We start from the raw sequence: 13,078 nt of genomic DNA on the forward strand, positions 1-13,078 counted from the left end.
GAACTTTACATGTATTATTTCTCTCTCTATATATATATAAAACAGTTGCCTGATATAATCATTTTAGAATAAGGCAACATCATTATTCTTTAACCTGGTGCTAGGTATATACTACTTGTAATTAATTTTCTAAAATTTGCCTAAATTAGAAATGTACAGGAAATGAAAATACTATTTAGGCATTTTTTTCCATAATTGATTTTAGCTGAAGGTATGTAGATGTACTTGAGTAATTGATAAATCTAGGTCTAGATCATTATAATTGTAAGTAATGAGACTGAATTCTTACCAAAGGTTTATTGTGATATATAATACATATATATAAAGGATAGTCCATTATCTAATAATTTGGCATATAGATTGAATTTCACTGATATTTCTGCTTTTGCTCTGTAAGGTAATTTGATAGCCCAGTCAAAAAATTTTGAATACATCTTATGCTCTTCTAAGGGTTCTCTACTAGTACATTTTCCTTAAAATTAAATAATTTTGCATTTTCCTTTACAGTCAATCATCTCTGCATGCATTTACCACTCATCATAATCTAGGGATATTTGAGGAAGGATAAAGAAAATCACTAAAATAATAAAAACAAAACAAAACATATTAAAGCATGAAAAGCAACAGGAAAAGTAAAAGTCTATTGATTTTTTCCTAGATCTCTTTCCCACTGTTAAGCTATTTTCCTGTTTTACTTTAGGAAGTATTTTCTAAAATGCATATACCAGCTCCATTATTCTTCATTTTATGCATTTAGTAATGGTTTACCAAACAGTGCATAGGAAAACTTGCTAAAATTTTTGTAGTTAACACTGTACATAAACTGCAGATTTTACAGCTTAAGGCAAGGCCGTATTAGCAGGAATTAGGGACCCTTTTAAATGTTTCAAACCAATGACCTATAGAAAAAAACAGTCAAGACTCATGCTACACAAAAACCAATTTAGAACTTGTATGTATGTTTGTGTCTAATTGTGCTTTTTAAAGAAAAAAAAGTAACTCAGTGATCTGACTATTAATAGTGGAAGGTCTAGGGGGTGGGAAGATAAGCATAACATTATTACACTTTTTAAAGGGTAAATATTATTAGAATTTGTTACTAAAAAAGATTCAAGTTCAGCTTTGACTTAGAGCTAAGAAGGGAACATTAGAGTTCATAATCTCTTATTTTCTGTGGCCATCTCCAACTTTATGCATTCCTGTTGAAGGCCGTGTCATACCTCATTGTATAAAGAAAAAATATCTGTTTTCAAGGAGAGAAACTTATACACATTACAACATTTCAGACAATTTTTAGTTAAGACTTAAGGTATACCATGTTGCCACTGGCATGGATGGAATCAGTTACTGAGCTGTGTTCTTTAGATTTGATAAAATTGAAGGAGATAGGAAGAGTTTGATATGTGAGCTACAGGTTTCCTTGGTCATTAGTGTCCATAAAAAAGGAGGATTAATTTAAAAAGTACACAAAGGACCTTGTTGTAAGACCTCGTTTTGTAGACCCTAAGATTTCCGTAAAGGGAAATGCTAATATGATAATAGTTTTCTTAAATTGCTTGATGAAATCTTTTAGGCTATCTAATAAAAGGTATCATAATTTATATCATTAAAAACTGTTCCTTTTAATAATTTTTCTTTGAATTGCTAATAACATTTTTATGCTTATGTAATCATGTGCTATAGGTAATTATGTTAACATTAATAAAATGAATTTATAGAATAGAAATTAATTCCCTCTGCAAACAGACAGGGGCAGATAAATTGAGTATTTATTATGATTGCTATATGCCACAGTAATGGGTGATTGTGGAAAGGAGAAATACAGCTTAAAAGATTTGTTTCACCGAGATGTATATGTAGTAAATGCTGAGTGAGCAGGATAGCTTGCTATATATAAATGGATATATGTGTATAGAGATAGAGAACTGTAGTTATGTGATTAATTAGAAATTGGTATACTTTTTATTTAATACAGTTAATCTAAAACTCTAATAAAACTAGCTAATATTGCTTAGACACTTCCCTTCACATGCTCTTAAATTGGCCAGTAACTGATAAGAAATATCTCTGCAAAAAGAATATGTAATAATGCAGAATAATTAGTTACCATGTTAAAGTTACCAATACTTTATTGGGCATTTATCAGAAGTTCTGTTATTGAGTGTTTGTATAATTGTGAGTGGGAGGAATTGTGGCATTTTGTTCTAACTTGTCTTAGAAACAAATTCTGAGCTTAAAAGAAAAACATGTCCTTGTACTGGCTAAAAATGCTTTGAGAAAGTAATACCTAATGAATTTTATATAATTGTTCTTAAACATAATTTTAAACTATTGATTTTATAATTCTCAGCTGCTCTGGTATTACCAATAACTGCATACTAGATAGTGATAGGAAGGATCAGTGCTATAGATTATTTAGATTCAGTAGGTATAGTCATTATAAAATTAATTAAATACTACTATCCCTATGTGTATTTTCTTTCTGATTTACCCTATATCAGTTGCTGACACACAGCTTCATTTTAGGAATGTCATTCAGGACCCTATTTGAATCAAATTATATAGCTTACTTTGATATTACAGATTACTTTAATAAATAATAAGATATTCTAAGTAAGGATGAATTTTACTTTTGCCATAGTATATATCTAGGAGAAGTTGACTTGTATCTTCTCAGAATATTTTCAGTAGTATTAGTGATGACTGACAAGTTTTATGACATCTGTTATGTTTCCTATAGTGTATTAAATTTATATCATCATCTTTTATAGGAATTTTTCAAAATTGATAAATAGCTTGAATTTTTATGTTTCCCTTTTAAATTTGCTCATGGATTTTAAATATGTATTGATATGTTGAGTTGTTTTGTATTACAATGATTTATGTACTTTCCCCTTGTATTTTAAGATTAAAATTTTGCTTTCAAAGCATGTTTGAAATGATACGGAGAATTATTGCTTATACTATAACTGTAATAGCAAAATTTATAGTAGTGTAGTTATTCTAATTATGGCAGTGTTTGATTTTAATTGGTCCAAGTATCAGAAGTTTAAAGTGCTATCCATAGTCAGTATAGATTAGTTATTTTATTTTAGAAGTATAATGGTAAATAAAAGGGAAGTTAAAATAAAAAAACATAGTCAAAGTTTGAAAGCTGGAAGCCATTCTGAAGATCACATACATTAACCTTTTGGGGAAAGAAAACGGACAGTGATGGTAGAACTGCCCTTTTCCTAGACCATTGCTGTTACTGAAGAAATCTGAGCAATTTAAGGCTTCACTTCAGTAAGCTGATACACTGTATTGCAGACTGGAAACTATTTACATGTGAATACTTATATTAATTTTTACCAGGGACTAGAATACCTAGCACTTTCAAGCAAATATGATAGAAAGCAAAAGGACTTAGCAACAACCTGTTATGTTTTAAAAATACTATAATTACAGTTGTACCAAAGTGATAAGTGATGTAAATAGACAAAGCTTTTGTGCCCCACCTCCCACCCTGAAATAATATATCTTAGTGCACATTTGATTTGTGGGAAATTATGTTCAGTTCCAAAATAAACACTTGTTTATTACTACACAGTAATAGGATTTTTTGAGTGGAAGAAATGAGGGAAGTGGGAAAAAAATTAATTATATTACTGAATATTGTAACTGTTAAGTGCTTACATTTCCCCCACAATATTGTCTTGTACTGTATGATTTTTCAGCATTTAAGAAGCGGTTTTGTTCTTTATAGCTGAACCAATAACGTTTCCATCTGGAGGAGGCAAGTCATTTATTATGGGTTCTGATGATGTTTTGTTAAGTGTACTGGGCCTTGGAGACCTTGCAGACTTGACGGTAACAAATGATGCAGACTATAGTTATGATGTAAGTGCAGTTTTATTTTTAATTTTTTAATGATTTAATAGAAGGCTCCTTATTTTTTGGAAACACTTATAAAACAGAATTAATGTCAAGGTGCATGGAAAAGATAAGTTTAAGTGTGACATTGTGTTTATTTGAAGTGACATGTAGTTTTTTTCTTATAACTACTTTCTTTGTGGTGTTTAAATTTTTTCTTAGGTATTGTGGTGGATTAGTTAGGAGTTTGGGGTGATTGATTACCTTAAAATATTGGTTGATAAATATCTAACTGAGTAGTCAACTCTCAATTACCTACTCAAATTAAGCCATATTTTGCTGTTAAGAGAAAAATAGGTAACCTGAATCACTTATTTGCCTTCAGGATAATTCTTAAAAAGCACGTTTTATTGTTGAACTTTTTTTTTAAAGGATAATGTTAGAGTTAGTTTGTCATTTCCTGAATATTTAGTCCTTCACTTGAGGGATGGGGAGAGGATGGAGAGGACGTGGGAAGGACAGTGTTAGAGGTGAAACTAGTCTTGGGTTAAATTTTTTATAGACAATAAACACTCAATCGAGAGTTAACTATACTTGCTTAGATTTTGTATTAGTGTATTTGCAGTTTTTCAGCAAATTAATTTTTTTCCTTTCATAACAAAGTCCTTTTTTCTACATTTTATACTTACGTTAGCATGCTTTTTTAGAGACATCAGCCTTGGTGGGCTGGATTATTCTCATTAATACTTTTAAAGTATATAAGCAACTAAATTCCAATAAACTTTTGACTACTTTAGAAGTGGTTTCACAGCCTGTCTTTACAGATGGAGAAATGAAGGTAAAAAGATTAACCTCTTATCAATATCAATAAAGTGTCTTTAGTTCAGACTTTTGGAAAGTACTTTAACTTGATGCCTTGAAAAATATCACATGCTGATTTTCTAAATGACAGCTGTATTGTTAATGTTGCACCCTTGGATTTTTAGTAGTAATTTATATAATTTTTATTGTTTTCTTGTAAAGTATTGCAGCATGGTAGTTGTTTTGTTTTTGTTCTCATTTGATGTTTAATAGGACTTTGGGTTTACCCTGATGATTAGGTAAAACAGATTAAGGGACTCATTTGATCTAAGTATTTGAAAGCTAATGAAATTATTCTTCTTAGTTCTTATTAAATGATAAAGATTTGTTATAAAGTTTTTAAGGTATACTAAATTTCCGCTGGACATTTTATTTTAGCAAAGCAGTTTTGAATATATATTTTAAACACTCCAAAACAAACAAAAATTCCACATGCCTATCAGTTAACTACTTTTACCACTAAATATTGCACTCTTTCTTTTTAGTTGCCTGCCAATAAAGATGCCTTTCGAAAGACATGGAATCCCAAGTATACACTACGTAGCCATTTTGATGGAGTACGGGCATTAGCTTTTCATCCTGTAGAACCTGTGCTGGTTACTGCCTCTGAGGACCATACTCTGAAACTATGGAACTTGCAAAAAACAGTTCCTGCCAAAAAGCAAGTATTTTAATGTTAGCCTATTCTTTTTCCTTCCAAATTTGCTAATTATAAATAATTATTATTCTTTATGGTCCCATATCTTTTATGTACTCATTTGATCTTTCCTAATGACCCTTGTATATCAACCAATGATTTACCATTATTTATCTTCTCCCCCCCCCACCCTTTTTTTCCCCTTCTTTTAGGAGTGCCTCTTTAGATGTAGAGCCTATCTACACATTTAGGGCCCACATGTAAGTTTTATTGAATTAGGACTTAATTCAACCATAGTTATTGTTAATTATTATTTATCAATTGTAAAACCTTATAATTTTCTCATAATGTTTGTTTTATGTTAGGAAAGACATACTGAACAATATTTCATTTGATTAATAATTGTATTAGTGAGAATATAATCAGTACTGTTCAAATGTACATGTTTACCTAAACAGTTTTAGATACCACATAAATTTAGAGAGAGGTTGGGGGGATGCAGATGTGAGTTTCTTCTTAGGCTTTATAAGTAATTTCTTTCCTCTTTTCCTATAATAGTGGTCCTGTTCTATCATTAGCTATTAGTTCTAATGGAGAACAGTGTTTTAGTGGTGGTATTGATGCAACTATCCAGTGGTGGAATATGCCTAGTCCTAATGTGGATCCATATGATACATATGGTAAGTAAAAGTCTCAAGATGTCTTTTTTTTTTCTTTCTTTTTTTTCTTTTTTTTTTTTGTGGTATGCGGGCCTTTCACTGTTGTGGCCTCTCCCATTGTGGAGCACAGGCTCCGGACGCGCAGACTCTGGCCATGGCTCACGGGCCCAGCCGCTCTGCGGCATGTGGGATCTTCCCGGACCGGGGCACGAACCCGTGTCCCCTGCATCGGCAGGCGGACTCTCAACCACTGCGCCACCAGGGAAGGCTTCAAGATGTCTTTTTTAAAGTGAATGGGGCTGACAAAAATAATCACCTCAAATATTATAAGATTATTTAAATATGTATTAGTCTCTTCATTTAGTCCTTCCATTTACTAGTAATGTGCTTTTATTAAAGAGAAAAATTAAGAAATATCATGCCATGAATATTTTAGCCTGCAAGTTGGTACTTCCTCTATGGTGTTCAAAAATTAAAAACTGTATTAATTCAAACATTAATTTCAGTACTAGTTACAGAAAGGAGAATAAAATTTAACATAGGGAATAATTTTTGAAACTTAAATACTTTATGTAGTTCAAAAAATATTTAGTGGGAGACGACAGAAACAAATTAGGGACATAAGGGAATATAAATCTGTCAACTTGAGGGACAAAAAATTCCTTAATTAAAAAAAAAAACTTCTATTCCCAAGTGCCACTTCTAGAATCTGGCTAACAAATACCTGCACATGTATTCAAATATATTTACAAAGGCATTGTTTGTAATTATAAAAAATTAAAACAAAATGAACGTTTATTAGTATGAGAATGGTTAAATAGTTGTCTACTTAATGGTTGGTTCATTTAAAAAGAATTTAAAGGACTTCCCTGGTGGTCCAGTGTTGAAGACTCTGCACTCCCAATGCTGGGGGCCTGGGTTTGATCCCTGGTCAGGGAACTAGATCCCACGTGCCACAACTAAGAGTTCACATGCCACAACTAAAGATCCCACTCGCTGCAACAAAGATCCTGTGTGCCACAACCAGCACAGCCAAATAAATGTTAATATTTTTTCAAAAAAGAATTTAAGAGCTCTTTGGTCTTTTTATTTAACACACACTTGGTGCCTAAATTTGCCAGATGTCAAGCATACAGCAAATAAGAATTAGTCTGATAGAAAAAATTAGACTTTAAACACAAACAAGGGGATGGATAGTTACAAATTGTGGTAAGTGGTATGAAGATACAGTACTATGAGAGAGAGTAACAGCCAAAGTCTTCTTTAGATATAGTCTAAAATAATCACATTCAAGCCAAAATCTGAAGAACAAAGTTAACTTTTAGTAAAGAGTTTTAAGCCAGGAAGCAAGTTGGAAATGTAGGGTTTAAAAAGATAACTCTGCCTGTTGCAAGGAGAATAGATTGGGGGTGGGAAGAGTGGAGAAAGGAATACCAATGTGAAGTTGTAAAGTTGTAACATAGTGATCTGATAGACTAGGTGAGAGATGATGTTGCCAAGATTAGAGTGGGTAGTAGAGCAGTTGGAGAGAAATAGATTTAAGACATACTGGGGAGATAGGGTAGAACAGACAGAATCTATTGATAAATTGGGTTGAGTGGATATAGTGATGGATGAGTGACTCTTGTTTATTTTTTAACAGCTTTATTGAAGTATAATTCACATATGATAAGATTCACCCTTTTGAAGTGCACAGTTCAGTAGTTTTTACCATATTCACAGGGTTGTGCAGTCATTACCACTATCTAATTCAGAACTTTTTCATTACCACACCTGCATTTTTGACATTAGCAACTGAGTGTACGATGGTAGCATATTGAATGGGAACAGAACAGGTGTGAGAAGATAAAGGATGCTGAGTTTGGGGTTTTATGCATGTTAAGAGATGGCAATATCAAGTAGGTACCATCAGTGTCAAGATGAGAATGGGTGGCATTACATAGGGAGAATGTGTTGTATAGGGTAGGAAGAGAAGGCAAAATCCTGAGGAGCTCTGACGTGGCAGGTGGGGTGGCTAGAGCAAGAGAGCCAACCAAAAAAACTAAGAAGGCCTGGCCTGTGAGGTAGGAGGGTGTCCAGGAAAATGTGGAACCATGCAAGCATACCATTTTGAGAAGAAATGGTATGCACTTTCAAATGTTGCTTAGAGGTCTAATAATATAAAGATAGGAAGGTTCTTTTTTATAAGTAACAAATAGATGTCCAGGTTTGGGCCAGACAGAGGTTGGATGTTGGGGCTAAGACCAAAAGGTAAAGGGACCTCTGGATGACCTTTCAAGGTACACTCTATGGATGAAAAGGCACTGTGATGAGAAGAAGGGAAAGGAGGAAGGAAGGAAGGGAAATGTTATTAAATTTGATAGAATAGACTTTGACATTGGTGATTTTAGCAAGGGTTGTTTTGGTGTGGTGATGGTATTGGAGTGATTTAGAGAGTAAATGGGAGGTAAGAAAGCACATTTACTCAATATGGTTTTCTATTATTTGGTGGAAGGGTGGTGTAAGGTTTGTTTATTAGGTTGAGAGATTTTGGAGCATATTCGTTTGCTGTGGTAATGATCCCAGGGAGGAGGATAATCTGTGTAGTAGAAAAACTAAACATGAAAGCAAGTTAGTGTGTTGAATGGAATCCAGAATACCTGGTGGAATTAGCCTTTTGAGGGAAGGAGGATAATTCCTTAGTTGTATCTGGAAACACGGAGAAGATGGTTTTAGATACAAGTAGATTTATAGGTTGGGTGACAGAAAGGTAGGGGAAAAGTTTCTATTTCAACTCTGTATTTCCCCAGTGAAGTATGAGAGAGAATCATTCATGAGTAAGGGAGGTTACGAACTGTGAGTATTGCAGAGATGATGAGAAAAATCTGTGGAAAGTGGGAATTTAGTAGAGAAACAGGATTGTAGGACAAATGATGTTCAATGTTATTAGCCCCCATTGTCTATCAGATGTGGATAAGTAAAATGTAGTATATCCATACACTGGAACATTATTTGGCAATAAAAGGAAATGCACTGATACATGCTACAACGTGGATGGACCTTGAAAACATTACACTAAGTGAAAGAAGTCACAAAAAGCTATTTGTGTAAAATGTCCAGAATAGGCAAATTTATAGAAGCAAAGTAGAATAATGGTTGCCTAGGGCTGTAGAATAATGGTTGCCTAGGGCTGCAGAAAGGCAGAGAGGAAGATTGGGGGGAAATAGCTAACAAGCAATGAAGGTGTCCTAATGTTGATGTGATGATTGCACAACTTGTTGAATATACTAAAAACCATTTAACTGACACTTTAAATTTGTGGTTTCGATGACATGGGAGTTACATCTCCATAATGCTGTTTTTGTTTGGTTTTTTTAAGTGTGTGTTCCTTTTAGAAAATTGCAAAAATATAGGCAAGTATTGGAAAGGGAAATAAAAATAACCCATAACTCCACAACATAGAGATGGCTATGTGCACTTTGGTTTATCTTATTATGACCGTATGTGTAGTCTTTATACTTAATTATGTAGTAAGTTATCTTTATATACAAAAGCATTTTTTTAAAACTTCTTTCAGCTAACTTTTATTTGTTTCTTTTGTTACAGAGCCAAATGTTCTAGCTGGCACTTTAGTTGCTCATACAGATGCTGTCTGGGGTCTTGCTTATAGTGGCATAAAAAATCAATTACTGTCATGTTCAGCAGATGGCACTGTTAGATTATGGAATCCACAAGAAAAATTGCCATGTATTTGCACTTACAATGGAGACAAGGGTGAGTAAATTTTGCCTCTTTGAAAAAAGTTAATTTTTTAAAAATTTGGAAGATAAAAAAGACAAAGTAGTTGATTTACTATTTCCTGACTGCTTAAAGAGATAATTGAAAAAAATTTATAAAGCTGTGATAATCTTTTTTATTCCTAGTCATTTTTTTTATAAATAAGAAAGGTGCTTTGCAAGTATATCCTGTAGCTCAGTGCTTTTTTTGACCATTTTCAGGACATGTCCTATGTGAAGAATAGAATTATTTGTATGTGACAGTAGAGTAGACAAACGAGGCTACTTACAGGAACAGCAGGAGGCCCTCCACCAACTCCATCCAAGTGGCTGCTTACAAAGATTGAAGGGATCACAGTCTCAAGCATACCTATAAACCACATATGAGCACACTGGTTGAGAAGTCTAGCCATAATCATTGAAATAGCACCCTTAACTGGGAAGTGCAAACTGAGTTACACAAGTAATTTTTTAAAATCATACCTTTTATTTTTACTAAAAATAATTTTTTGTTTTAAAACATTTTAGATGAACACTTACGCTTAATTTTGTTGGGTCTCTAGATACCTTAGTGATTCTACTAATTTTTGAATTGCCTAAATAAGCTTTTGAGGTGAAAATTCATTTAGATAATTTGTTTCTTGCTTCCTCCAGGTAATTAATTGCTTACTCCAGATTTCACGTAGTTGTGCATTGATCTGGACAGTTGAATTTAATATGTTAAAGAGCAAAACTGCTGCTTGGGACACTTTAGGATAGTACTGCATCAGTGCATTCCAAAGTCCAAACCTTCATTTTCACAGATCCAAGAATTTGACTTGTATTAGCTATTTGATAAGGCTTACCAGTCTCAGACAGGTGAACAGTCTCCCAAGACAGTGATGTGAGAATGCTATTTTATCATTTTACAGGAAGAAATAAAATTGCAAGTGGGCCAGTAAACTAACCTAGGGTTTTTTTTCTCTCTCAGAAGAAAATGCATAGGAGAACAATAATTTTTGTATATATCTACTCTTACTTTAAGAGCCTTCTAGCTATATTTTTCTTATAATGTTATAAAAACTCCTAATAATTGAGGAAAAGTTACCCATTATATCTTACCATCCTAACATAATTGCTTTCTTTTTCATTATTAACATTATTTCAAGAATATTCAAATTCCTTTTTCTTACTAGAAAATCAGAGATTTCTAAATTATTGTGTTTACACTGCGTCTCTTTGTGCTCCCTTCAGAGCATGGAATACCTACATCGGTTGACTTTATAGGCTGTGATCCAGCTCATATGGTGACTTCTTTCAACACTGGTAGTACAGTAATTTATGATTTAGAAACATCACAGTCATTGGTGATGCTTTCATCACAGATAGATTCTGGTAAGTTTTCTGGTAAGGTTGGAACCTTAAAAAGGATTATTTCACAATAGTTGGGTAACCTTTCAATTTTTATATTTTGACTGTATTTAGGATGGAAAAATAATTACTTTCACTGTATACTTATTATTTCTGCTGTTTCCTCAAATTATGCTTAAAAGCTTGGGTGAATATGTGGGGACAGAGAAGTGAGTAGAGCAATGTAAAGGTAAAAGAAAGCAAGTGAATTAATTAAGTTTTTAATGAAGATACATGTGAAAGTAGAGAAAATATAATGAACCAAATGAACTCATCATCCAGCTCCATTAATTATGTGTAAATGGCCAAGGTTGTAAGTATAGGATGTGTATGTATTTTACAGTTTATTCAAATAGGGATCCAAATAAGGCCCATGCATTGTGATTGGTTGGTAAGTCTCTCAGGTCTCTTTTCATCTGTAGGTTCCCCCTCCATCTCTTTTATTTCCCTTGCATTTTTTAATTGAAGAAATTAGGTAGTTTGTCCTGTAGTTTCCCATAGTTTGGATTTTGCCAGTTACGTCCTTGTGGTATCATTTAATGCGCTCCTCTATTCACTTTATTTCCTGTAAATTGTTTGTGGATCTAGAGGCTTATTCAAATTCAGGTTCAATGTTTTTATTTGTCTTCATTTTAAAGTTTATAAGTGTTTTTCGCAAGATTATTTCATAGTAATCTGCACTTTTTTCAGAAGTAAATATTGTCTGGTGTATCTTTTTCTTATGTTTCCATTCATTGCTTGGGTCCATTAATTCATTAACTGCTGAAAAATTATTTTCTAATTTTGTCATTTCTTCTCCATTATTAGCTAGAATGCTTCTATAAAAAGGAACACCTCTCATCAGTAATTTGGTTACCTGGAGTTAGTAGTTATAAAGGAAAAGCAAGATAAATGATTGCTTTAAAATGATGAGGTAGTTCCCTAGCATCCTCCAAAGGTGACCAGTGAGTCTTTTGGGTATTGTTTGGTTTTATTATCATTATAATCTTTCTTGGATATAAATGTATTTTATGTATTTCAGTCTGTTGCAGGTATTATCTTTATTGCTACTCCGATTATTTCATCTTTGGCCAGTGAGAGCTTATTCAGCTTGGCTTCTGAGTCCTCCTTTTGACATGACCCTGTTAGTTGTTGATGGTTTTCTTGCCTTCTGAGATGACAAGGTGTTCTAGGTTCATCTTGTTCACTTTGCACCCCAGATCTGAAATCAGCCATTTCTCTAAGGAGCCATGGTTTCTTTTAGTGGAAAATGGCATTTAGAGACTACAAGATAGGTGCTGTGCTATTGAGTCAGTTCCCATGGCTTTCATGTCTCTTGAGTTGGTCATTGGTTTAGACTTTTTCAGTGGACAGAGCTAGAAATACATTTTTAATAAAGAAAAAGACTGATAAATTTATACAAATACTTCCAATTCTAATTCAGATTTATCTCATTGATTTCATATCTTTATCTCATTGATTTCGTATCTTTATCTCATTTTAACAATGTTGAAACTCTTGGTTCTCAGCAAAATCATCATAATTTCTTGTTTGATTTATCTCACAGTACAGATACAGTCATCTCAGAATAATAATAGCAACACCACCAACAGTATCATTACTGATAATAGGGTATAGTCTACTAGTGTCGGACAGTCTAATTACTGTGCTTTAAAAAGTCACTTGAAGTAGTTCATTTCTTTGTGCTTATACTGCCGATTGGATATATGGTTAAGTTCATTTAATTTTATCGTTAAGTTTCATTTGTTTGATTTTTCATGACTGCTCTTTTAAAAGTCATTTTATAATTATAGAAAACATTTAAATGGTTCCATGGTCAAATCTCAAACCACATTATACCCAAAGTGTCTTTTCAACCCAAGTCCCCTTCTTCCTCTTACATAGATTATTTTTTTCAATGTGTTTAAGTTCAGTTAAGAGTTCTT

The 13,078-nt window shown here is 33.0% G+C and overlaps 1 protein-coding gene across 1 annotated transcript in view; it reads left to right on the forward strand.

Annotated features, from left to right (window-relative positions):
* STRN3 (striatin 3) overlaps window positions 1-13,078 on the forward strand; it is a 112,273-nt gene that overhangs the window by 91,891 nt on the left and 7,304 nt on the right. The window contains exons 8-13 of the mRNA XM_069540317.1: window positions 3,746-3,879; window positions 5,199-5,374; window positions 5,563-5,610; window positions 5,909-6,030; window positions 9,595-9,762; window positions 10,998-11,187. Coding sequence (XP_069396418.1) covers window positions 3,746-3,879; window positions 5,199-5,374; window positions 5,563-5,610; window positions 5,909-6,030; window positions 9,595-9,762; window positions 10,998-11,187 — 838 coding nt within the window. The remainder of the gene's footprint in view (window positions 1-3,745; window positions 3,880-5,198; window positions 5,375-5,562; window positions 5,611-5,908; window positions 6,031-9,594; window positions 9,763-10,997; window positions 11,188-13,078) is intronic.

This window comes from Delphinus delphis, chromosome 2 (genome assembly GCF_949987515.2).
Source record: "Delphinus delphis chromosome 2, mDelDel1.2, whole genome shotgun sequence".
Taxonomy (NCBI): domain Eukaryota; kingdom Metazoa; phylum Chordata; class Mammalia; order Artiodactyla; family Delphinidae; genus Delphinus; species Delphinus delphis.